The sequence below is a fragment of the Macaca fascicularis genome, chromosome 4 (assembly GCF_037993035.2).
Source record: "Macaca fascicularis isolate 582-1 chromosome 4, T2T-MFA8v1.1".
Classification (NCBI taxonomy): Eukaryota; Metazoa; Chordata; class Mammalia; order Primates; family Cercopithecidae; genus Macaca; species Macaca fascicularis.
In genome coordinates, this window is record NC_088378.1 from 118,460,376 (window position 1) to 118,484,602 (window position 24,227).

Here is a 24,227-nt window from a genome sequence, read left to right on the forward strand (position 1 = left end):
GTGTAACCTTGGACAAGGGACAGTGGCTGTGTGCCTGGGTGTACTCATCTGTGAGAGGGCTGGCATGAGGACTGAGATTACCCTTGTAAATATACAGCCGAAAGACTGGCACATAATAAGGATGGAGTGAGTGTTAGTTGCTATTATCATTATTATGTTCTGCAAAGAAAAGGACTTGAAAATAAGGGGGAAAAAAACATCATTTGAAATAGTGGACTGGATTGGGTTTTTAAATGGTTATCTGGTTCTCTTGGAGAAACGTTAATGTGATGAGAGAAATCACTTTGGAAAGCTTCCTTATAAGCATTCGGTCATTAGCAGACTTATTTAGTGAAGGAAATAGCAATTTGCTAAATAATTCAACCTCCTGAAGTGTGTAATTCATGTTTGAGTATAGCTGGCTTAATGTTTTCTTAGGACAGTGGGAGTACGTAAGTCCCTAAACAAATGTGTGGGTTAGGTCCTAGCTTAAGAATGAACTTCTTACATTTAACACTATGAACTTAATATACAATTTATCTTTCTTATTTTACCCTGTAAGAGAACATGTCAGTACAGTGAATTTCCACTAATTTGCACTCCACTAATTCAAAATATATGACATGCCTCCTAATCCAACAGGTTATGAAACATACGCATGAGACTATAATCAATTTATTAATAAAATTAGTAAAGTGGTGAAGTTCTAGGTGAACAGAACTTTCCATATTCTCTTCTTGCAGTCTGCTTACCACCCCTCCATACACCGGCAGCCCCCATGCTTCCTCACTCACTACATGGCACCTGCTCCAGCGTGAGAAGCCAGGAGCTTGGACTCCTTCCTCTCCCTCACCTTGCCCACACTGGACATCTCTCCTGTGTGGCCTCTGCATTGCCTCTCCTGCTGTGCCTTTGGAGGGCCCCATCTCTCATCTGGACTCCTGCAGTCCTTTTTTAACCAACTTGATGCTGATGTCACCCTCTTTTCAGCCTCTCGCCCCCACTTTCATCCCTTCTTTACCAACCCCCCAGTTTAAAAACAAACTCGAGCTCTTACCTCCTTCTCCAACATCATTTTTCACTTTTTCACCTCTGCCTTCTGTCTGATCCCCACTAGCAAGCCTTAAATATTACTCTCTTTGCAGAGCTTCACCTGACCCACTGGTCCCCATACAGAATTGACTGCTCTCTATTAATTCCCCCACCCCCACCCATCCTTTTCTCCTGTACATACTTTGTCATGGCACATAGATCACTTTATTATGGTTATTTACTGTTTCTCCTTCCCTTGCTAGAGACTTTTGACCTCTTTGAAGGCAGATTTGTTGTCTTGTGAATTTCTGTGTCTCCAGTGCCTGTCACAGTGTTAAATGTATGTTTGATGAATGTGTGCTTCTGATGATGATAAAAATAGCTGCCACGAATTGAGGTGTTTATGCATTATGCCAAGTACTTCATACAATTTTATTATCTCATTTAATCCTCACAGCAACTCCATGAAGTATAAGCATTATTGTCCCCATGTTTATGAGTTGGGAAACTGACGTCTATATAGTTTTAGCAGCTTGCCCAAGGTAATATTACAGTGTATGCTGTTACAGTATAGTTTCAGAGCCTAGAGAACTCGAACTGAAATTACACATATTACATATTACATCTTTCTCATAGAAATGGTGAGATTCTAGTCCTATTGCTGCCACTTCATTATGAGTTAAGTAGTTTAGAGCTGGTCTGGAGATCTGTCCACCACTGAAAGCTAGGGTTTTTAACTTGGATACTACTGGGATTTGGGGGAACGCTGTAAATGTCAGTTTAATCCAAGCTCTGTCATTTTGAGATGGAGAGAATTTCCCTTTTGCTTTAATCAGATTTTCACAATTGATATGGAATCCCCAGAAGTTTAAGAACAACTAATAAAACATTTCTCCAAAAAATTATTTTCCAAAGGCCGGATGACTAATTTATAACAGTACAACCCTTTCAAAAAGTGGAGATTATGTGTTTTGATAACTTGACTATGTGAATGAAAATGATTCACCTTAGAGACTAGATTTTTTAAAAGTGTCAATTTTCTTTAGATTCTGTAAACAGTCATTCCTTTATCTCTTAAATGGAAAACTACTTCTCTGTTAGGGACTGAAGGTTTGTGTCCCCCCACTCTCAATTCATATTTTGAAACCCTAACCCCCAAAGTGATGCTATGAGAAGGGTGGGGCCTTTGGGAGGTAATTAAGTTTAAATGAGGCCATGAGGGCTGAGTCCCTATGATGGGATTAGTATTTTTATAGGAGGAAGAGGGACCAGTACTCTCTCCACCCGTCCCCATGTCCCCAAGTCATCTGAAGCCAGGAAGAGGACCCTTATCAGGAGCCTAATTTGCTGGCACCTTGATCGTGGACTTCCTAGCCTCCAGAACCCTGAGAAGTAAATGTTGTTTAATATAGCAGCATGTGGTATTTTCTTTATAGCAGCACAAGCTGGCCAAGACCCTCTCCTTTTCTTCTCCAACCCAGTTGCAATTTTTTAAATTGTTCATGTATATGAAAAAAAATCATTGCAGAAAAACATAATACATTTTAAACATGTCACTGCTTCTATAGTTTCATTAATTTTCTTCAAATAATTGTTTTCTTTGGATTTTGTGTAGGAAGTATGTGATAGCTTTTCCAAATCAAGGTAGGATATTATGTCCTATTTTATATCCATCCCCTAGCCCCTGACCAGTAAAATGTTCTTTCCTTTCAAGGGTGGGTGTGTGTTAAGCTGTTGTTAATTTGTGGTGATTTTTTTTTTCTTTTTATTTTTTTTCACTCAAATTATGACATAAGACATCAATTTCTGTGTTTTGAAATGAACTGAAAATATGGGTCATGACTGGAGGAATAGCTAGATTTCTGAGCTGAAGGGAAAGGACCAGGTTCTCTGTCCCTACTACTTGCAATAGTGCCTTACACATTTGTTGCTCAGTAAAGGCATATTGGTAAATGATTATATATGCCATTTTACAATCTCAGTTCTGTTTCTAAAATTTTCACGTGATTTCTCCAGGAATGCATTTCTGTAATTTCTGTACAGGAATAGGTATTTGTTTCTCCTTCACTATGTCCTTAATTTTCATTTTGGAACCCGTTGGTGTCTCTCCCTTGGTGTTCTGGCTGTAGGTGGGCACCTAATTGACTTCATGTTAATTTGATCACTGGCTTTCCTTCATTTTGTTACAGCTAAATGGCTCTATGACAGCCTAGAGTTGAATATTGGTACTTGCAGAGAATTGAAATGAAGGAAAAATCATATTAGCCAGTCAGAATATTCAGTTACATTAATGTGACTTGCTAAAATCCTACAGTTCCACTAAAATGTAATCATCTTAGGACCTAATTCTCAATATTTCACCTTTAGTGATTGTCAGGGAGGTTTTAAACACAGTGCCTCATTTGTTGAATGTAGCACTTGGTGAAAAGAGGAAAAGCATTGCCAAGAAGAGATCTAATCTTGCTGGATAATTTCCAAGGAGGGTTACAGAAGACGTCACCTCAGCCTTTTCTGGGAAACATCCTCTGTGCTCTGAAGAGCTGTGGGGATTGAACAGCTCTTTGCTGATGACAGGCAGCAAAAGGCCCAGAGCAGAGCACAAGCGTGGTGGCATCACTCTTTAGCAAGCTATAGTCATGTAGTGACTGCACATTGTAAAAGTGCTGCTTAACCCTTTTTTGCTTCTCAGTGCATTGACAAGAAAATGATCCAAAAGATGGAAGAAAGCAGTTTTTTTGTTTTTATAGTATGGTAAACTTTTACTATTTTTCATTTTCAAAAACATTTGGAATCTGACAGTCTAAAACTAAGTTACCAGCCGAGCATGGTGGCTCATGCCTGTAATCCCAGCACTTTGGGAGGCTGAGGCGAGAGGATTGCTTGAGCCCAGGAGTTCAAGACCAGCCTGGGCAACATAGTGAGACTCCTTCTCTACATTTTTTTTCTTTAATTAGCTGGGAGTGGTGGCACATGCCTGTAGTCCCAAGCACCTCAGGAGGCTGAGGTGGGAGGATTGCAAGAGCCCGGGAGGTCAAGGCTGCGGTGAGGCATCATTGTGCCTTTGCACTCTAGCCTGGGAGACAGAGTGATGTCATATCTTAGAAATGAAATAAAACTAAGTTTTCTGTGTACCATGTATTAGAAAGGGAAATGGCCAGGAAACTAACTGCAGGAACTTATATAAAGCAGTGGAGTCTTAATACATTTATAGACTTTTATCTCAATTATCTGTGCCTACTCATCTATAGTACTGTAAAGTGAGATCTGGCATTTATAATTCTGACTCTGAAATACCTCAAGATAACAAAATGCCTCTGAATCATCAAAGATTACATTTTAATCAGGAGGATTTTATTTGGTATCTTTCATAATTTTCTTACTGTTTGACAGCAGGCCTCTTTATGAGATGTATGATTCCTTGAAGTGAATTAGATCATTGGGTTGATCAAAACAGTACCCGCATCACCTGAGTAGTCTGGATAAATAAATGTGTACTGGGAAGCTTCATCAGACCACTGTGAAAATGAGTAGTTGAAACACCAACATTTAGGTAAAGCCTTACACAAACCTTCCTTTACAGTTACAGGTGCCAAAAAAGTCACCACCACATGTGATTGGGTTGGGGAAGTTGAATTTTTAAAAAATCAAATGCTTAGCCTTGTTGGTTTTTCTCGTGGTCGTAAATTTTTTTAAAAAATCGAACTTTTTGAGAGAATTGTAGATTCATATGCAGTTGTAAGAAATACTACAGAGGTCCCAAGTACTCTTTACCCTGTTTCCCCCAGTGGTGACATTGTACAGGACTGTAGCACAATATCACTACCAGCATACTGACATTAGTGCAGTCCAGATACAGAACATTTCTATCAGCACATGTGGCCTTTATAACCACATCCTCTTCCATCCTGCCGTCACACCCTCTGTAACCCCAGGCAACTTGTTAATCTCTTTTCCATCTTTATAGTTCTGCCATTTCAAAAGTGTTTTATAAATGGATGGCCCTTTTCACTTAGCTTAATTTCTTTAGAGATTCATTCAGGTTGTTGTATGTATCAAGTTCTTTATTGCTGAGTAGGGTTTCATGGTGTGGATATGCCATGGTTTGTTTTAACAGTTCACCTGCTGGAGAGTATCTTGGTTGTTTCTAGTTTTTAGCTATTATGAATAAAGCTCCTGTGAATATTCGTGTACAGGTTTTTATGTGAACATGAAATTTTCATTTCTCAAAAATAAATGCCCAATAACTTCATTTGAATTATGGCATGATATTTAATTATATTCCTGTACTATAATTTCTGTAGCAGAAGGTTACTTCTAAAAGGTTGCAGAAGGTTTCATCTAGAAGGTTACTTCTAGATGGATACTTGAAGGCTAACCACCTTTCAGTTTTTGTTACAAATATCGTTGATGACAATCATAAGTCAATCTTAGTGCACATCTGCTTTTATTTCCTTACTGTAGATTGTTAGAAGTGGGCTTGAATGTATAAAATATTAAACCTTTTTTTAAAGTACCTCTCCTTTTCTTATTTTGAAGTATATCTAATTCTAGAGCAATGTCATTACCTTAGAAAGAAACATCATAAACAGTATCAGTCACTTGCCATTCCTTCGTTTCCCCAGCCCCTGGCAACCACTGATGGATCTGCCTATTCTGGACATTTCATGTAAATTGAATCATCTGTGGCCTTTTGTGTCTGGCATCTTCCACTTTGCGTAATGTTTTCCAGATTCATTCATGATATAGCAAATGTCAGTACTGTATTCTTTTTAATGGCCGAATAACATTCCATTGTATGAATATACCACATTTTGTTTATTAATTCATCAGTTGATCAACTTTTGGGTTGTTTTTACTTTTTGACTATTACAAATAATGTTACTATGAATATTTGTGTACAGTTTTTGGAATGAATGTATGTTTTCATTTCTTTGGGTATATACCTAGGAGTGGAATTGCTGGGTCATATGGTAATTCTGTGTTTCAGTTTTTGAAGACTTGCCATACTATTTTCCACAGCAGATGTACCATTTGACAGTCCCACCAGCAGCAAGTGCCTGAGTATTTCAGTTTCTCCATATACTCGCTAGTATTTGCTATTTTCTGTTTTTATGATTATAGCCACTCCAGTGGTTACTACATGGGTCTTTTTTAAAAAAGAACTGTTTTGGCAACACTGCCTCGCTTACCTACCAGGTATGACAGCCACAGGAACAGTTTATGTTGAAGTTTCTAGTGGTGTCAATTGGCTGTCTCTAGGCTTCTGTAGAAGAGAAAATTGTTTCACTGCCTGCCTCTCCTGCCAGAGCACCAGACTTGATGTGAAGTTCTGTGAAGAGCCCACCCAGTCACCTGTCAGCTCATTTAGCCACACTGGAGAGTCTATTGAGGTACAGAGGGGAGTTACCAGTGTCGTTTTTGGACTCAGTTGCTATTTTGGAACAGAAATTTATGAAATCCTTTAAGCTGAAAAATTTCCATGCTAGTATGTATCATATGAATAGCAATTATTTACCCTTTCACAGAAAAAAACCCAACAGTCTTTTCTGTGTGTAATGTGAGATAAAGCCTGGAAGGGTTTGTGGTTTTCTTTTGAATAGGTGACAGTTCGAAATTTGTTGCAGATCACAAGCTGCCAAATAATAGCTTTAAGATGTACTTTTTTAAATCAGCTGTGTGATTGGCTGGGTGCAGTGACTCACTCCTGTAATCCTAGCACTTTGGGAGGCCGAGGCAGGCAGATTGCTTGAGCCCTGGAGTTCAAGACCAGAACAGCCTGGGAACAGAGCGAGACCCTGTCTCCAAATTAACATCAACCAAAAAATCAACTTGTGATAATTGTAAAGAGCACAAGTTTTGGACCAGCTACAAATTTAAGTAACTTAACTTTGTGAGCTACTTAACAATAAGTAATGTGATTAACTCTTAACTCTTCCTGGTGTGCCCGAAAATTTTTTGATTTTATCACTGAAAACCTTATATCCCGGGAAATCCCCCCAGAAAAACAGGACGGTTGCCTACCCTAAGCCATATAAACCTAGAGTTAACTAACTGGCTCAGTTTGTTGTTTGAGCAAGTTACTTAAGATCTGTGAACTTTAGTTTCGTCATCTAGAAAATAGGGATAATTCCTTATTGAGTCTTTGAAAAGATGGCTACATAGTAGGCTCTTCGTAAATGTTAGATCCCTTGTCTCAGGCTAGTAACAAAGTGTTGTATTGTTTTCATAACTAAATTCTATACTTTAGATAATAAGCCTTTTCACTTCTCTTCCCAGTTCCAGTTAAATCAAGGGGGGGGGAGCGTTTATATTTTATTAGGCCATGTTTGTAATTGGTGCCTTAATTATGTGTAGTAACCAAAAGGAAGGCTCGCAAGAGGAAGTAGAATTGACTTGTAAGAACGTCTTCTTCCAACCCCACTGACCTTGTTAATTTCTAAGCCTTTTATCTATTGTTAACAAATTACCCCCAAATTTGCCACCTTAAAATGCAGAAACATTTACTATCACACGTGTTTTCTGAGGGTCAGGAGTCCCAGCAAGGCCTAGCTGGTTGGTTTTGTCTCAGGGTCTTTCATGAGGCTGCATTCATCTGAAGCTGACCAGGCCAGAGGATCTGCTTCTGAGCTCATTCAGGTGGCTGTTGGTAGGCGGCTTGTTTCTTGCCACATTGTCCTCTCCCTAGAGGGAGAAGCCACAACATCTGTTAGCACCTAATCTCAGAAACGACATACCATCCCTTTTGCTTTATTCTGTTGGTCACACACCCAACCCTGGTTCATCGGGGAAGGGCACTACATAAGGGTGTGAGTATCAGGTGTACCAAAATCTTTGGGGGCTTCTTAGACTCTGCCTCCCATAGATACCATATTTACTTGAAGAAAGCTTCAAGTAGTCTAGGTCATGTAGTCTAGGTAATGAAACGAATATAATAGGAAGCAGCTCAGCTTAGGACTGATGATAATAGAGCCAGAGCCCACATTTCTCAACTAGTGTTCAGGTTCTTCCTATCACCCATTTTGCCTCCTTCCAAGGAGTGTATGAAATTATCCTTGGCCAAGCATCTGATTTGGTGGCAGCAGCAGCCTGTCAGCAGTGTTCCATACTGCCCCAGTTCAATATGATGAAACAGGGAGTTACTAAATTCCTTCTGTGTCCCAACAACAGCTACTAGGGATTACAGGGAGCAAGGCAGATGTGTTCCTTGTTCTCACAGAGCTTTATAGACTTGGCCACTGTTGACTCCTGGTAGTAATGGTGTTAAGGATCTCCTCTACTGATAGTAATATTTCTACAACAGGATCCCCCAAAAAGAGCTCACCAGTAAAAAAAAATCCGTCAGGTGCAGGATGGATTAATGCATGCTTGTTATGTGTGATGTGTACCATGTCACACAGTGTTTGAAAAATATGAGAACTGATCTCTACCTTGGTATGAGGTTTTATTTCAGCGTGAGAGATGGTTTGAGAAAATATGATTACTGTCCCCCCGGCCCACACATCCCCTCCCCCCAGCTGGTGGAATTAGAGGAAACGGGGAATTGCTGCAGAATTTGTTGGAATAAAAAAAAACTTGTCCTCGAGATCATCATCCTAGTCTGGGCTCTATCTCTGTAATACAGTACATGGATACCGTCTGGGTGATAAAAATTAAAGGGCGGCAGGGGATTTTAGTAAGCATCCAAAAGCTAAATTTATATATGTAGAATTGGTTCCCAAAACAGGCTGTTCCCCAGAATTACCTAAGGATCTTTTCAAAAAGATATTTCCTAGCATCTATTGAATTAGAATTTCTAGGAGTGGATCCCAGAAACCTGTTTTTAAAGCTGTTAGGTGATTTTAAGATGCAGCCAGATTTGAGAGCCCATTGATATGAAACTCTAGAAAGTCATTCATTCATTGATCCATTCATTATTCATTCATTCACTCATAGTTTCAGTGAGCAATCAACAATTGGTCAGGCACAGATCCAGACACACTAGCGATAAAACGGGAACACCATAGGCTCTGCCCCTGAAGAGCTTAGAGCCTAAAGGGATGTGGACAGATGAACAGATAATTATAGTGTAACTGATAATCACAGCACTTAAAAAATAAGCCTGTAATTTTATCACTGATTGAGATACAGTAGAAGTGATGATGAGAGTATGAAAATGAGGTCAGGGAGGATTGCTGCCCCTTTACTTCCCATCTGGGTCTTAATTACAGAGATCTTAAAGGACTCTGTTACCAAACATCTTGTTCCAAACAACTTTTTTTTTTTTAACTTGATAATTTATTTTAAAACTACATAGTTCTGTATCTTTTTCTCATAAAACTATATGAATTCAGGCAATACTAACACATGTTGTCACCATCTTTTGTGTAAATACGTGAAGATGTCCTCTTGAGAGACTGCATGGGGTATTTTAAGAATGGTAGGCAACAGAGTTGGAGACGTGGTTCAAATTCTGACTCTACCCAACCTCTGTGACCTTTGACAACTCAGCCCCCTTTTCAGTTACGGTAAATGAATAAGTTTATTGGCCATCTATTATATGCTAGTTGCCAGGAGTACAAAAAAAAAAAAAAGGCTTATCCGATGCAGATTTATTTCTGCTCTGTAATAATGTTGGGATAGACACTGGTCTGCTAGAGAAGTCAATGACCAGCATCTCCTTGACATTTCAGAGGAATTTATCTAGAGTCTTTTACAAATCCCCAGATTCACAAGTGTCATTATGGTGTGTGAGTCCATGCCAAATAGAGAATAACAGAGCTGTGAGGTATGGATGTGAGCACGTTTCACTGCCCCTGGACCTTGCAGGGAACTCCAGTTTATGCCTTAGCAAAATTCTTCCATAAACATTGAATATGAAACTGATCATTGTCAAAGGTCTCTGTAATGATGATAATAATAGAAACATTTTTACAGCACTTGCTGTGCCACACACTAAACATTTCACATATCTTAACTCATTTAATCACATGAGGAAGTTAATGTAATTACCCTCATTTTACAGTCTAATAAACTAAGGCACAGAATGTTAAGTAACTTGCCCAAGGTTACACAGCTAGTAAGTGGTGAAGCAGGGATTTGAACCCAGGCTCTCTGGCTCCAGATTGTGTGTTCCTAACCACTACCACTCAAAAGTAGTTGAGCCACAGATGTCTTTGCACACTGCTTACTAATTTGTACTGTGTCAGAGGTCATGTCTGTCTCTGTCACCGTCCTGTTCCTCACAAGCAATACTGCTTGACACAAAGTAGACACTAATTAAACAGTTGTTAACTCAGTGAGTCAACTGCCTTTCAAATGGCTGGTAGCCTGAAGAGCAGTCATTCTGAGAATCATTGGACACACAGAAATAAAATCAGTCACGAGGATGACTGACTCCTACACCTGATGGATTTTTTACCTTGCTTCACTGCAGCCTTGTGGACATTAATTAGTTACTGTCAGCAAAGTTCTATGTGAAAGTGGAGTTCTGAGTCCAGCTGCAGCAGTCTGGCCTTCACCCACCAGCAAGGAGCATTGTGTGTGAATTATCGTTGTCTTCTTCCAAATAACAGTGCTTCACCCAATTAAAAGTTATCACCACTTCTAGTTTCAAAAGAAAATTAAGTTGGCAGCTTTAAGATGGTAAAACTCTACAAGAGTAATTTTCTACAGTCATGAACCCTTTTCTGAATGCTCGTTTGTTTTGTGAATTGTTGTAAGTGGTCCTTGTCTTGACTCTGCTGAGAACTGGGGGAAGAACTTTGAACTTGACTACCTTTGGTCTTTAGCTGTGAATAAGAATTCCCCTAGAATAAAGTTCTAAAATCATGTTACCCTCCCCCTACCAACTGCTAAAAAAATTTTCTGTATCTGAGTTTTTTAAGATCAAGTGTATTTGTGTGTTGCCTTTCAAAACTAGAATACATCTTTGTCTCTCAGTGGGAAAGAAATTCCCTTGAATGTTTAAGAGGTGTGTGTGTGTGTGTGTGTGTGTGTGTGTGTGTGTGTGTGTACATGCATGTTTTTGTTTTTGTTTTTTATGGGCGCACACTTTACAAAGTGCCTTTACTGATCATGTAGTAGATGAGAAGAGAGCATCTCTGTTAGAGTTCCAGATAACTAACACTGAGAAGGTTTTCCCCGAGGAAATGTCATCTGTAACTAGGATTTAGTGCGTGTTTTAGGATGCTGCCATTGTGGAGTCAGTTGTGCCATTTTCTTTTCTTTTTATTTTGTAATAACAGGTGTATCTCCTCATTTATACTGTCATCAGTAGATAATTATTATACTCATAGGACAGCTTGGAGTACTTGCTGTTAAAGAGTTTGGACTCTAAGGTTGCAGTTTGTTCCCATAATAACTGAACACAGAAGTATCTAGCTCATATAAAAATTGAAGTTGTTGTATACTAAATGAGTTGTCTAGACAGCAACAAGAGGGGCAGCGGAGTGGAGGTAGGCTTTGTAACACCTCATCTGGGCCTTGGAGAAAAGGTTGGAAATGAAGGCAAGAGGACAGGGAGGAAGGACCACAGATAACAGCCACTGGTGTGACTCTTCCACCGCGTTAGAAGGATGTCCTTCTCCAGCGATGGTTAAAAAGTGCTTTTTAATTAACTGGTGGCAGCCAAGGAGCAGGAAGTGGAGGCTTCTGTTTTGACCCTAAACTTATTTTTGTACAACAATTTGATTGTTGCAACATTTAAAAGTTTCCCCTCCAATTATCCATTCTACCAGAATGAAGTTGTTCTGCCTTGTTCAGCTGTGGAGCTAACCTGTGGCAGTGCTTTGTAGAACCTATCAGTGCCCCAGTTTTGCAGTTACTCATCTAAAACCCCAAATAGGGCTGTGTTTTTTTCCTCCATGTATGATATATGGCAGGAAAAATGACTTTATCAGAGAATTACAAGAGTTTGTTATGTCCTTAGAATGGAGGTTAGACAGTATAGGAATTCTGTGGGGGAAAGACAGACAATAAGCATAGATTCAGAGTGTTAGGATGATAGTACGCAATCAGATGTACCACTGTTGGTGTGGTAGATCTTTTTGAGCCAAGATTTAATCCAGAGTTATCATTTATTTAAATGCCAACACTTTAACATGAATTGTGTTGTCAAGTTACTTTCATTTCTAAAGTTTGTTAGTACTTGGATGTTCTTTATGGTCTTCATGACATTTTGTATTTTAACATTCCTAAGCAAGGTGTGGTTTTATTTGGGAGCTGATTTTCCCAACCTAGAAAAATCTTTTTAAATTCTAGAATCAGGGTTGTGACTACCAAATTAAAGCACCGTTTAATTTTTCATTTTGTGTAACTGGCAGCCAACTTGAAGAATGTTCCCATGCCTCCCTAACACGATTTGACTGATAAAAGTGATGGATGGGAATGAGAGAAGAGAAAATGCAAGGAAATCGCATTCTGATCCCTTGCAGCACATGGGTTTGTAAACTCAGCTGACTCATTTTTAGGTGAACAATAACCATTAAAAAACGTAAAGCAAGATATGATGAAGTTAAGCTAGACAATTAGCTAAACTTTTTTAAATCAAAAGGAATGTGACTTGACTGATTTCACAGGAAAGGGAGCTTTCAAAGCAAGCTGACTGCTGCCTTAGAAGCCAAACAAACCAAGACTTGGCCCTAAAAAGATCTTTACCGCTTTAGAGTCAGCAAACAGCCTGGTTGTGGGTTTAGGAAATAAACTTTTCTTTAATATAATTATTCTACCAACTCTTTACTCTAATACATATTTTTTAAAATCTTGATATCTTTTAAAACAGATTTGCCTTAAGATCCCAGTACTTTTCCTTTGCTGGGCAGTTTTCTCACTCTCTCCTACTCCAGGTAGAAATGGCCAAGATGCTTAATATTTGCACTCTCCTAGAGACGTATACTTCACCTTGAGAATTGTGACTGTGCCTTCTCCTCATTAACCCCAACCACCTCCTTCCGTTGTTGCCACCTACCCCCATTCCCTCATGTTCTGTTGTCCTTGGGAGCCAAGTGGAAAGGAGGAGGAGGGGGACTGATTTGCTGTAAAGCTTATCATAGTGTCTTTTTTCAAACATGCTTCTACTAACTAGTTTGATTATTAGTTCAAAGTGAGCACTGATGTTGACTTAACCTCCTACGTATGATTCGCCTGGGCATATACTTGCCCCTGGAGGGAGTTGAGCAGTGGACAGATGGCTTTTCCATATGAGCAGGACTCTCTTTAGGGCTTTGCGTTTTGCTCGGTGTTCTGCTCGTGTTAGTATTTCCAGGTTTTTGTATTCCAGACTGTGGTAGTTCCAGTCTCTCTCTCGAATTCAGGCCCAAGGATCCTAAAATTCTACAACACTTAGTATAGTACATGGGGAAGGAACTAGCCAGGAGCACAGAACTGATCCATGGTGGTGGGGGTGAGTCAGATGAAGGTGTGCTGAACTCCCTTACACTCTCATGCTCCTTTCAGCTGTATCTTTAAATATAGGGTAGTTTATAAAGAGAATGATCAGCTCCAATCAGTTTTTTGTAGTGAGATACTTAAAATGAGACACGATTATAATATAGTTGCATGGTTACCAAAAACACTCCAGAATTTTTTTAATGGGAAGTGGCTTTTTAAACTAGGAGTGTCTTTTGGAAAATGTGCACTAAAAAGGAATTCTTTAAAATTGGTTCTAATTTACCTGCCCGTAATCCATTTTTACTGTCACCATTTTGTGTGCATGGCTCTTGAACTAGTGAATAGCTTTGAGAGATCATTTTTGTTGGAATTGGTTTTTCACTGGGCCCTATTATTACTCTCTGTTGTGACCTGTAATTCTGGGAAGCCCCCTAGGTTGAGTGCAGGTCAGAGACTCCTGGTTAAAGAGGATGGGAGTTGATGCTTTGGCTTGGTGTCAGCATGGTCTTGTTCCTGGGACATGCTGGCCACTCCCAGCCCTGTCCGTTTTCCTGTCAGTGTGTGGGGAACCAGCCAGATCAAAGAATAGCTTATTCTTTTGCTGCATGTAGGACTAAAGCTCCTTTTCCACGGAGCCTAGTGCCTGGGCTTGGTCCCTGCTAGTACAATTGTACAGAGCAGCTGTGTTCCCACTTGACCCAGCTCACCCAGGCTGCCTGTAGTGTGATGCGGGTTATTGAAGTGTTATGTCATTGGCTCATGTAGCTCAGAAGATGGGAAACTGCACCAGTGAGGCCAGCCACAGACCTGGCAGTGTGATTGGGCATCTTTTGGGAAGTAGGTCATGCCGTTCCCATAAATCCAGATTACTAGGCAAAGTGTCAAGAGTTTTGCATGGCCCTGTGCCTCCCATTCCTTTAGTACAAAAGAGTATAGCTCAGCCCACAGACCACTCAGCAAGTGCCCAATTTACTTAACAGGGCAGGCCAGCCTTGCCTGGTGATCAAGAATTCATTTGCTGAGACCTTTGTACTGTTCATGTGGCATAGCAGATGAGGCTCAGCAAGGAAGATGGGAATGAAAAGGGCATGTTGCTGGCAGGAGGGCTGCAGGAAGGAGGGTTAGGAGATGGTGGCAGTGTGAGCAGATAAGGATTGGCACCGTCTTCTGTTCCTACCCCGTTGGCCACATGCTCTCTGCAAGGTTTATCTCGTGACTGACCTCTGTCTACTGCTGAGCAAGGCCTAGGCACCAGGCAGAGAGTGGAGGACAGAAGGCCTCCCATGGTGCTGCCCACTCCTGTCGTGGCCTCTGGTCCTTGTGCCTGCCAGCCTAGCCATGGCCCCAGGGCCATTGTGCTCATTTGTGCCTCTAAATGGAACACCCTTTCCCTTGGTAGGCCTGTGGCTTGGTGTCACCATTCAGGCTCTGCTCTGTTGCCACCTTCTCAGGCAGCCTTCTCTATGTTTTCAAAAATAAATTCCCACTCCATGATTCCAGCCCCTTTATTCTGCTTTATTTTTTCTTGCTAACAGTTATTTTGCATATCATATTGTACATGTGTTTCTGTCTGTAATTAGTATATGTTTATGGTCTTTCTCGCCAGGCTGCAATCCCAGGGCCTTCGGGCCTCCATGCCTGGCGGGTGGCAGGCACTTGGTAAGTGTGTGGTATGAATGAAAAGTGAGTACATGGTATTGAGGGACACTAGTTATGGGGCTGCCTTGGCAAACATGGCGTTGTATTGAGTAAATGATGAAGCTGTTGGTGAAGATGCCTCTTAGTAACCTGTGCAGAAACAAGCAGCCTTGCCTGAGAAGATTACAGTATGTATCCAATTCTGGGTGTCATAGGGGAGAGTTTGGGGAAAATACTAAACATGCCAGAGTCCAGCCCAGAATCAAGCTTGGGATCCACGGATCAGGACTCTTCTGATAGGGCCCGTTGTCCAGGGGCTACCTCTACCTACCCCTTCTCCCTTTTCACTGTAGTCATTTCAGAAACAATAAGCAGGAACAATAATTTGAAAATTATCATTTCCTCCCATGTATCTGTTCTTTTAGAGAATGTTTTGCTGGCTATTTCAGTATATTCCTAAGTTTGATTGTGAAAAGTTCTGCAAACCTAGGAGAAAAATTCTCAAGCCGAGAAGAAATGCAATCTAAGAACAGATGTACCGTTTTTGACAAAAATTGTTTCTTGCATGTGCTTTTGTAGAGAACACGTTTCATTTTATAAAGTCGAAAGAGTGCTCCTGTGCCTGCCAGCTTCCGCAGAGCCTCTGTTCAAGATGGTTTAGACTCAGATTATTTGGGACAGATGGCTTGTAACAGGATTCTTCAATATCTCCAAATACTAAATTCCACAGTCTCTTTTGGTAGCCTGCTGCTGGTTCAGTACTCTTGGACTGAAATTTTACCTTATGTTTAATCAAGCTGCTTTTCTGTTGCCATGATGTTAGCCTAGATTCTCAAACTGGACTATGTCCTAGGCATTTGTCCTTATGGTAATAGGTCATTTATCGCAATTCCTGGGCTTCATATTTTTCCGGGGCCACTGCTGTTATCCCTCTCCACTCCTGCCCCACCAATCTGTATTTTCACTTTGAAACATTTCTTCACTCTTGTTTCCAGCTTCTCTATTTCCTCCTTACATAGAAACTGACCCTGGCTACAGCCCTCTGAAAGATCTCTTAATTAAAAAGTGAAATGATTGATTCCCTTATTTTTGTTAGACATATTCCTCCTGTTTGATCTCAGAATACTGTCGTTTGAATTTTGTTACAGCATGGTTTTAAACATATATTCAGCTTATATTCGTATGCATCATTCTACTGTCTGCTCATTTGCAAACTGGATTTTGTTTTTGCTTTACTGTATCTGACTCTTTTCCCCGTTATGAATGTCTGATTTTTTCTAGGTCACCAGGTATGCTCCTTTATGTTTATCCCTATTTTGGCAATCCTTTGTATTAATATACAGTAGGTGCTAGATATTTGTGTATTTAATTAGTACATTCCTTTTAGTTTTGTCTTTCATGGTTGGGTAATATCTTGTTTCTGACAAGTTCCTCTCTTGATATATTATCAGCTCCCCCCCCCACCCCTGCCTTGTCCCCCCCTTCTCTTGCTGTCTCTCTAGGGGTGTGTTAGGACATACAAGTGGACATTGTGGGTTGTCAGAATGGTTGGGGCTCACTGATGGCATTTAGTGGACAGGGACCAAGGACAATTAATGATCCACAATGCACAGGACATTGATTGTTTCCACTGGAATGCCAGCAGTGCCCCTGCTGAGAAGCAGAGACAGCCGTGGGTGGTTGACAGTATTCATCATGGAGCCAATCCTGTGGCAGACATACATTCAGAAACATCTATTGAGGGCTTCCTACATGCCAGACACTGCTGTAAGGGCCTTATTTATATTACCTTATTTAATCTTCTTAAACTTAAAGGCAGTTACTTTGGTCTTTTCCCCATTTTTCAGAAAGATTAAATAACTTGTCCAAGGTCACGTTGCTAATAAGTGAAAAAAAATGGAGGGGTTTCAAACCCTAGTTTCTTACAAAGAGTCTAGCATTGAACCTGCTTAAAGTCCCTTCATGCTTAATACCTGATTATTGTACATTTAATATGACCCATAAGTAAGTAAGTTAATATTACCCATTAGGTAATAGAATCTAGGTTTTAAAATGCCTTGGAGGAAGGTATCTGTCCCCAGTGAGCAGCTTGTCCATCGGTTATTCAGTCCATTAGTCATAGCCTTTATGACCTTGTTCCTTCTGACTTCCTTTCATTTGGCTGTTTGGGATGCAGCCAGTGGGGAGCAGGGAACCCTGTGACCTTGATATACATGGCCCACCATACATCATAGATGAAATTAAATTGTGTTAGTGTGATTTCAATGTCACAAAATCATGATGGTTGTCTTCCAAAACTTGGATTTTCTAGATGATTTTCAATAGATGTTGAAAAAATAGACATAGCCAAATTATCTTTTAGCCAGTGCCCTTCCTGAACCCACCTCGGGCAGAACTTTTATAGCCTTTAAAAGATAAAACATTTCTTATTTAAGTGTGTTTTAAAGAGGAATTCTCTTTACGAAACGTAAGGCTAAACCTGTTCTCTTCAGCACCAGGATTTTCTAGAATTTCTTGTCTCTCCTGAAGTGGTTCAATCTAGGGCAGGAAGATGGCTTAGGACAAAAATGGCCTTTCTTAGGAATACAGTACATTAGTACCCCCTCATCGTCAGGGAGTACATTCTAAGACCCCTAGAATGGAAGCCTAAATCTGCAGATAGTACCAAACACTATATTGTATATAGTGGGTTTTTTCCTATGCATATATACCTGTAATAAAGTTTACTTTGTAAATTAGGCAAAGTAAGAGATTAACAACAACAATAATAAAATAGAACAATTAAGTAAAATAAAAATTATCTGAACATGAGCACTGCGATCCTGAGGCAGTTGATTTGATAACCCAGAAGGTTACAAAATGACTCAAGGGTGAAGAAGTGTCTACAGTGAGGATACGCTGGACAAAGAGATGATTCCCTTCCCAGGCACGATGGAGTGGGACTGCAGGAGATTTCATCACGTTATTCAGAACAGTGTGCAATCTATAACTTACGAATTGTTTATTTCTGGAATTTCCCACCTGGTATTTTCAGGCTGTGGTTGATTGCAGGTAATTGAAATCTCAGAAGGCAAAACCCTGGATTAAGAGGGGACTACTGTATGTTAAAATTTTAATTGTTGGATTGCAGAAGTGACCTTGTGCCAAGGTTGTGTAATTATTGAGAGGCAAAGGTGGCTGACCGGGTTATTGGCAGATGGGACAGATGGGGAGCTGGTGCCTTCATTTCCAGCCATGAATTGGTGTCAGCACCCTCCCCAATCCCCCTTGGGCAGGAAAGCTGTCAGGAGAGAACCCTGTTAACTACTTTGAAAGTGTCATTGATGGCTCCTCCTGTCTCTACGTCCCTTCTTATCTGGAATGACTTAATTGTAACTACTACAACCATTAGATAATTTCATGGATAAAGTAATTTAAAATTAGCCAGAGAATACATACGCTTCAGTGTCGCAAGCCAAGGAAGAGAAGTGTTGCTAAATGATTAAGAGCTTAGTTAATAAAATCAATTCTGCCTTTGCCCTTGGAAGTTATAATATTGATGATTATTCCTGTAAGAACAATGGCCAGGAAAGTTGAAAATATATGTCTTTAATATAGAAAATCTAGTCAGTATGCTTATGAAAAGTTGATTAGCTACCCTCTAAATATAAATCTTAAATTGGGAAAGGTTGGGAGCTACAGAATCTTAGAAGATGGAGGTAAATCTTTAACTGGTATCTCCAAGATGTTTTATTAAGTGAAAATAAGCAAGTAATATATACACACTTCTATATATAATAGTGTTTTTTTAAGTTTTTTTAACTGTGATCCCCACAGTAAGAATATATTTTACATCACAGCTGAGTATATTATACTTATAAATATGATATAACAAAACTAAAGTTTTATGAAACTATATTCATTCTCACTAAGAGCAAAGCATTCTGATTCTTTATTATGATCAATTATTATTTTTAATGCTAAGTTGACATGATCATCTACTAATGGGTTGCAACCCACAATTGTGAAAACATCCATTAGCATGACCTCTTTGTGCTCAAAAGAGGAGAAATCGCTGGAAGTATGCTGAAGAAATGTTACCATTAGGTTCCTTGTGATGCATGGCTTGGTGATTGCGGTTGAGGGAAGTAATGAGATTTTTGCCCCTTTTTTCATTTTTAATATTTGAAGTTTTTTACTGTAGACATGAAGTACTGTAAAATAATAAGTGATAAAAGTAACAAGCGGAAAAAACTGTCTCATCACTGTGGCATTCTGTTCCCTGATATGGCTCTTTCTTGTCTTACCTCAAGTCCTCAGTTGTTGCCCAGACAGGATCTTTTCCTGTCTGCCACCTCTCATTCCAGTGAGTTCCACTTTTTTCCCCACTGAGATTTCAGCTTCACGGCAAGAGTTTTTATGGAACTGAGAAAAGAAATTCAGAAAACTGGCACTTCATTTACAAAGTGAATTCACAGAATCATGTCTTTCCTTTTATTCTTCAACTGAGATCTAGCACAGAAGTCACTTTTGTGAATTAAAAAAATTCTTTTAACCTATGGAACTGAACTGAACTTTGTCCGTGGCATATTCGTTGAAAAGAATTTATTCTTTTATGAAAAAAATATTGTATAAAAAACATTTTGAGTAGAGATTAATCAGTATCTTTTTTTTTTCTTAATAGGTTTTAAAATGGAACATTTTGATGCATCACTTAGTACCTATTTCAAGGCATTGCTTGGCCCCCGAGGTAAGGTGGTTTTTGGCTTTGCTTACCTTCTGCGGCCTCACTCCCTAGTCGCTTGTAAATATTGCATGAGGAGATACTAGAACATGTTAGTATTTTCTATGATAAGTCCAAAACTTTATCCTGGATAACAAGGGATTTGGAGAAGTCTCTGACAGAGACACTTGCTGTGGCTGGTCCTCTGTTGACTTTAACTGGAGTTTAAAAATACGCTGTAAAGCTTGTAGCCGGAGAATACTATAGATTTCACCATTACTGGTGGCATGTTTTTCTCAATTCTTGGCAGTCTCTAAGAAAAACTAATTTCCAAAATGCAGAGGTGCAATAGGAGTTTAAAACTCGTCCGCTTTTACAATTTTAATTTACGCTTTTTAAGGTCTTCTCATTTCATATCGTGTTAACTCACTGGTAAATATGCACCTGAACTTTACTTGCTGTATCTTTTAAAAAGTAAATCAGCTCCATATTGCCTTCTTTTGATGTCATCTGTAAATGTCTTTAAAGTCTTTTCTGTAAGAAAGAACTTCTTAGGCTCACAGAAAGATTCACAGAAAAACTAGAAATGGCTTTTAAACAGACAAAAAGAATCTCAGTTTCTCATGATTTTTAAAATACAAAAGAGGCCGGGCGCGGTGGCTCAAGCCTGTAATCCCAGCACTTTGGGAGGCCGAGACGGGCGGATCACGAGGTCAGGAGTTCGAGACCATCCTGGCTAACACGGTGAAACCCCGTCTCTACTAAAAAATACAAAAAACTAGCCGGGCGAGGTGGCGGGCGCCTGTAGTCCCGGCTACTCGGGAGGCTGAGGCAGGAGAATGGCGTAAAAACCCGGGAGGCAGAGCTTGCAGTGAGCTGAGATCCGGCCACTGCACTCCAGCCTGGGCGACACAGCGAGACTCCGTCTCAAAAAAATAAAATAAAATAAAATAAAATAAAATAAAATACAAAAGAAGTAACAAAAGGACTTAATCTGTTAGTATGGCAGAGATGAAATAATAGGTTTCATGCCACCTGTGGTAATAGTGAAGGCATGGAGAAAGAGTCAAAATGGGTACAACCTCTCTGAAAGGCTGTTTTGCCTTCTGTTGGAGTTAAAATGCACATGTCCTTTTACCTAGCCATTCTACTCCTCATACTTTATCCTATGGCTAGCCTTGATCAGTTATGCAGTGATGCATATCAGGATGCTCAGTACAGCATTGTTTTTCAAGGAATCATCTGGATGCCTGTCAGTAGGGGACAGGTTATGTAAATTAGTGTATGGCCAGTTGAACAAAAAAGAATAAGTTCTAAATCCATCTGTGTGTGCTTGGTTTGAGATATTGCCTTACTTTAGCGGTAAGGGACAAAAAATCCAACTCTAAATGGCTAAAATAATAATGAAAAGTATTAGCTTGCATTACCAGGTGGGGCAATTCCATAGTTATTTCAGGGACTGTATGATGTAACCAAGGATCCTTGTTCTTGTCATTTTCTACTTTGCCACTTCCAGGTATCAGCAGCTCTGTCCTCAGAATGGGTCCCCCACCTCACACAGTTGTAGGATGGCTGCAGCAGCTCCAAGCAGCACATTCAGAGGAAGAAGAAAAAACGTTTCATTTGTGTGGTTTTAAGCATAAGGAAGCCGTTTCCCAGAGCTCTTTGCCAGCTGTCATCCCTCAAAACTCACTGGCCACAATTGCTTTATATATGCCCCTGCCTGAACCAGTCACCAGAGAGGGAGTTAGGACCACCACAGATTGACTAGATCCTAAGGATTCTCTACGTGGGGCTGGAATTCGGACCAGGTGCCTGGGAAGCACTCTTCAGTGTGGGAGGATGAATATGTGCCAGTTTGGAAAGATGAATATTTGTGGGAAAATGAATAAAGCAAAGTGTAAATCAGAGGTTTAAGTTTAAAAAAGAGGGAGATTTGTGTGTATTTATTGTTCGTGATATATATGTTCATACAAAATATGTAACAGTCTCATGTTAGTTGCTAAGTGGGAATTGGTTTTCTTAAAATTGACAGCCAAGGCCCAAAGCTGAGAACAAAAGGTGTTAAGCATCCCCTTAAAGTCCCTGGGGCCAGCCATTTCCCTGAATGACTTCTAAGAACAACCAGTTCTGCCGGACTGACAGTAACAGCCTCTGTTACCATAGCATAACTAGTGGGGAGGGTGTGGAGGACATGTCCCTCTGATGCCAAAGAAAGCAAGCCATGAGAGAAACGCTGGGTAAGTTTAGTGTGTACAGTGCAAGAAAGGAAGACTGACTGACAGTTCCCCATGTGGACATATGCTTTGTTGAGCCTGTTCTTGTTCTGTGAATCAAGGCAAAAACAACCGGAGGGAGTAGCAAGATGGTCCAGCCTGGGAGGGGTCAAAGGGCAGAGCTGGGCTCACTCCTGTAATCCCAGTACTTTGGGAGGCCGAGGCAGGTGGGTCACCTGAGTTCAGGAGTTCGAGACCAGCCTGACCAATATGGTGAAACCTGGTCTCTACTAAAATTACAAAAATTAGCCGGGGGTGGTGCTGTGCGCCTGTAGTCCCAGCTACTCTGGAGGCTGAATCACATTCTCCTGGAGGAGAATCGCTTGAACCCTAGAGGCAGAGGTTGCAGTGAGCCGAGATCACACCACTGCACTGCAGCCTGGGCGACAGAGTGAGATTGTCTCAAAATAAATAAATAAATGAATAATTAAAAAATTAAAGAAAGGGCAAAGGCTGTCCTCCCAACTGCTGCTTCTCTGAAGACATAGCAGGTGAATGCTACATGTGTCTCAAGCTCTGGAGTTGTGAGCCTTGGTGGGTAGTTAAGATTGAGGAGCCACAGGTTTTCGGGGATCATCATAACAGGGTTCAAAGGGGAGCATGCTTCAGAGGTAGCTTCCTGGGGTCAGCCAGAGTACGAAGCTGAATCAGGGAACACATAACACCTAGGGGGTCTGGCTGCCAAGGAGTTTCCCGCCATCCAAGAAGAGGTTGTCAGTTTGCTGCTGGCAGCTGACCTGTTTCCCTCTTCCTTCTCCCTGCCTAAGAAAAGAAATGGGGGCAGAAGAGACCCTATACCAGTAGCTCCTCTGGATCTGCCTAGGTCTTCTGTCTCATGCTACTACTCCTCAGTTTGTTAAATACTACACTTTAAATAGGCACTTATCTGATCATTGCTGCTTCACCTTCATGTTTTGTTTTGTTTTTATTTTCATTTTTGATATGAAGTCTCACTCTGTTGCCCAGGCTGGGGTGCAGTGATATGATCTCAGCTCACTGCAGCCTCCGCCTCCCAATTTCAAGCGATTCTCCCACCTCAGCCTCCCAAGTAGCTGGGATTACAGGTGCGCACCACCATGCCTGGCTAATTTTTGTATTTTTAGTAGAGACAGGGTTTTGCCATGTGGGCCAGGCTGGTCTCGAAGTCCTGACTTCAGGTAATCTGCTCTCCCCGGTCTACCAAAGTGCTGGGATTACAGGCATGAACCACCACACCCAGCCCTTGTTTTGTTTTTAAATCATTGTCCTCTCTGCTATTGACCATTATACTCATAGCAAAGACTGCCTTCCTAATTAGTGCCAGTTTCACTAACCTGGCTAAGCAGCACGTTTTCTGAGTCTGCATATGCTGGCCACACTTGCTAACTGACATGTGGCTGAGATGGAGGACTGGAGTTCAATGACTGCCATTTCTTGGGTTTCATTACCCTATGTGTAATCTGGTAAACCTGGTTAATAAATCCAGTTAATGGGAAATGTAGCCTTCTCCTTGTTTTCTTCTTAAATTCTTTGGAAAGAATATTTTTATTATGATTTTACTTAGCAAAAATCATGAATAATACATTGTTATTCAGAGCATGTAACAAGGAGCTTCACCTTGTTTGATATGTATTGAAAATCCATGCCTTCTCTCCTGGTTGCTTTATTGGAATTAGGAACATGAATACCAGGTAACTTTTATATCATCATGGTTAGATAAATGTTTTCAACGTTTGAAAAGTTGTGATTATTTTTATATATCATTAATTTTTTTTATTTTTCAGATACTAGAGTAAAAGGATGGTTTCTTCTGGACAATTATATACCCACATTTATCTGCTCTGTCATATATTTACTAATTGTATGGCTGGGACCAAAATACATGAGGAATAAACAGCCATTCTCTTGCCGGGGGATTTTAGTGGTGTATAACCTTGGACTCACACTGCTGTCTCTCTATATGTTCTGTGAGGTAAGTCAAAGGTTACCACAGTCTTCCTCTCACTTAAATGCACTCATCTTGCTGTCCTAAATTGTATTCCTAAATGAGGAAAGGTGTCCCCTCGGGGTATAGAGACAACTGGGCAAGCAAGTATCTTAATGCATTTTGAGTGTGTTTCAAAATCGATTTTTCAAAATGTCAGAATTGTTTGTACAAGTATGCCTTCTAGAATATCTAAAATAGAAACCTTTGTTATTGATCGTTTTGTTGTGTTTCGTATGATATTCAAAATTAAAATATTTTCAGAAATACT

At 40.3% G+C, this 24,227-nt stretch overlaps 1 protein-coding gene across 5 annotated transcripts in view; it reads left to right on the top strand.

The window, feature by feature from the left end:
* ELOVL5 (ELOVL fatty acid elongase 5) overlaps positions 1-24,227 on the top strand; it is a 79,120-nt gene that overhangs the window by 29,743 nt on the left and 25,150 nt on the right. For 3 of the 5 annotated variants that reach the window (XM_045391049.2, XM_045391048.2, XM_074037815.1), the window contains 2 exons: positions 19,679-19,744; positions 23,757-23,944. In XM_045391049.2, coding sequence (XP_045246984.1) covers positions 19,687-19,744; positions 23,757-23,944 — 246 coding nt within the window. In that variant the 5' untranslated portion in view covers positions 19,679-19,686. Of the gene's footprint in view, positions 1-19,678; positions 19,745-21,233; positions 21,529-23,756; positions 23,945-24,227 lie in introns of those variants that run through there. The other 2 variants (XR_012433732.1, XR_012433733.1) reach the window with 1 other exon arrangement.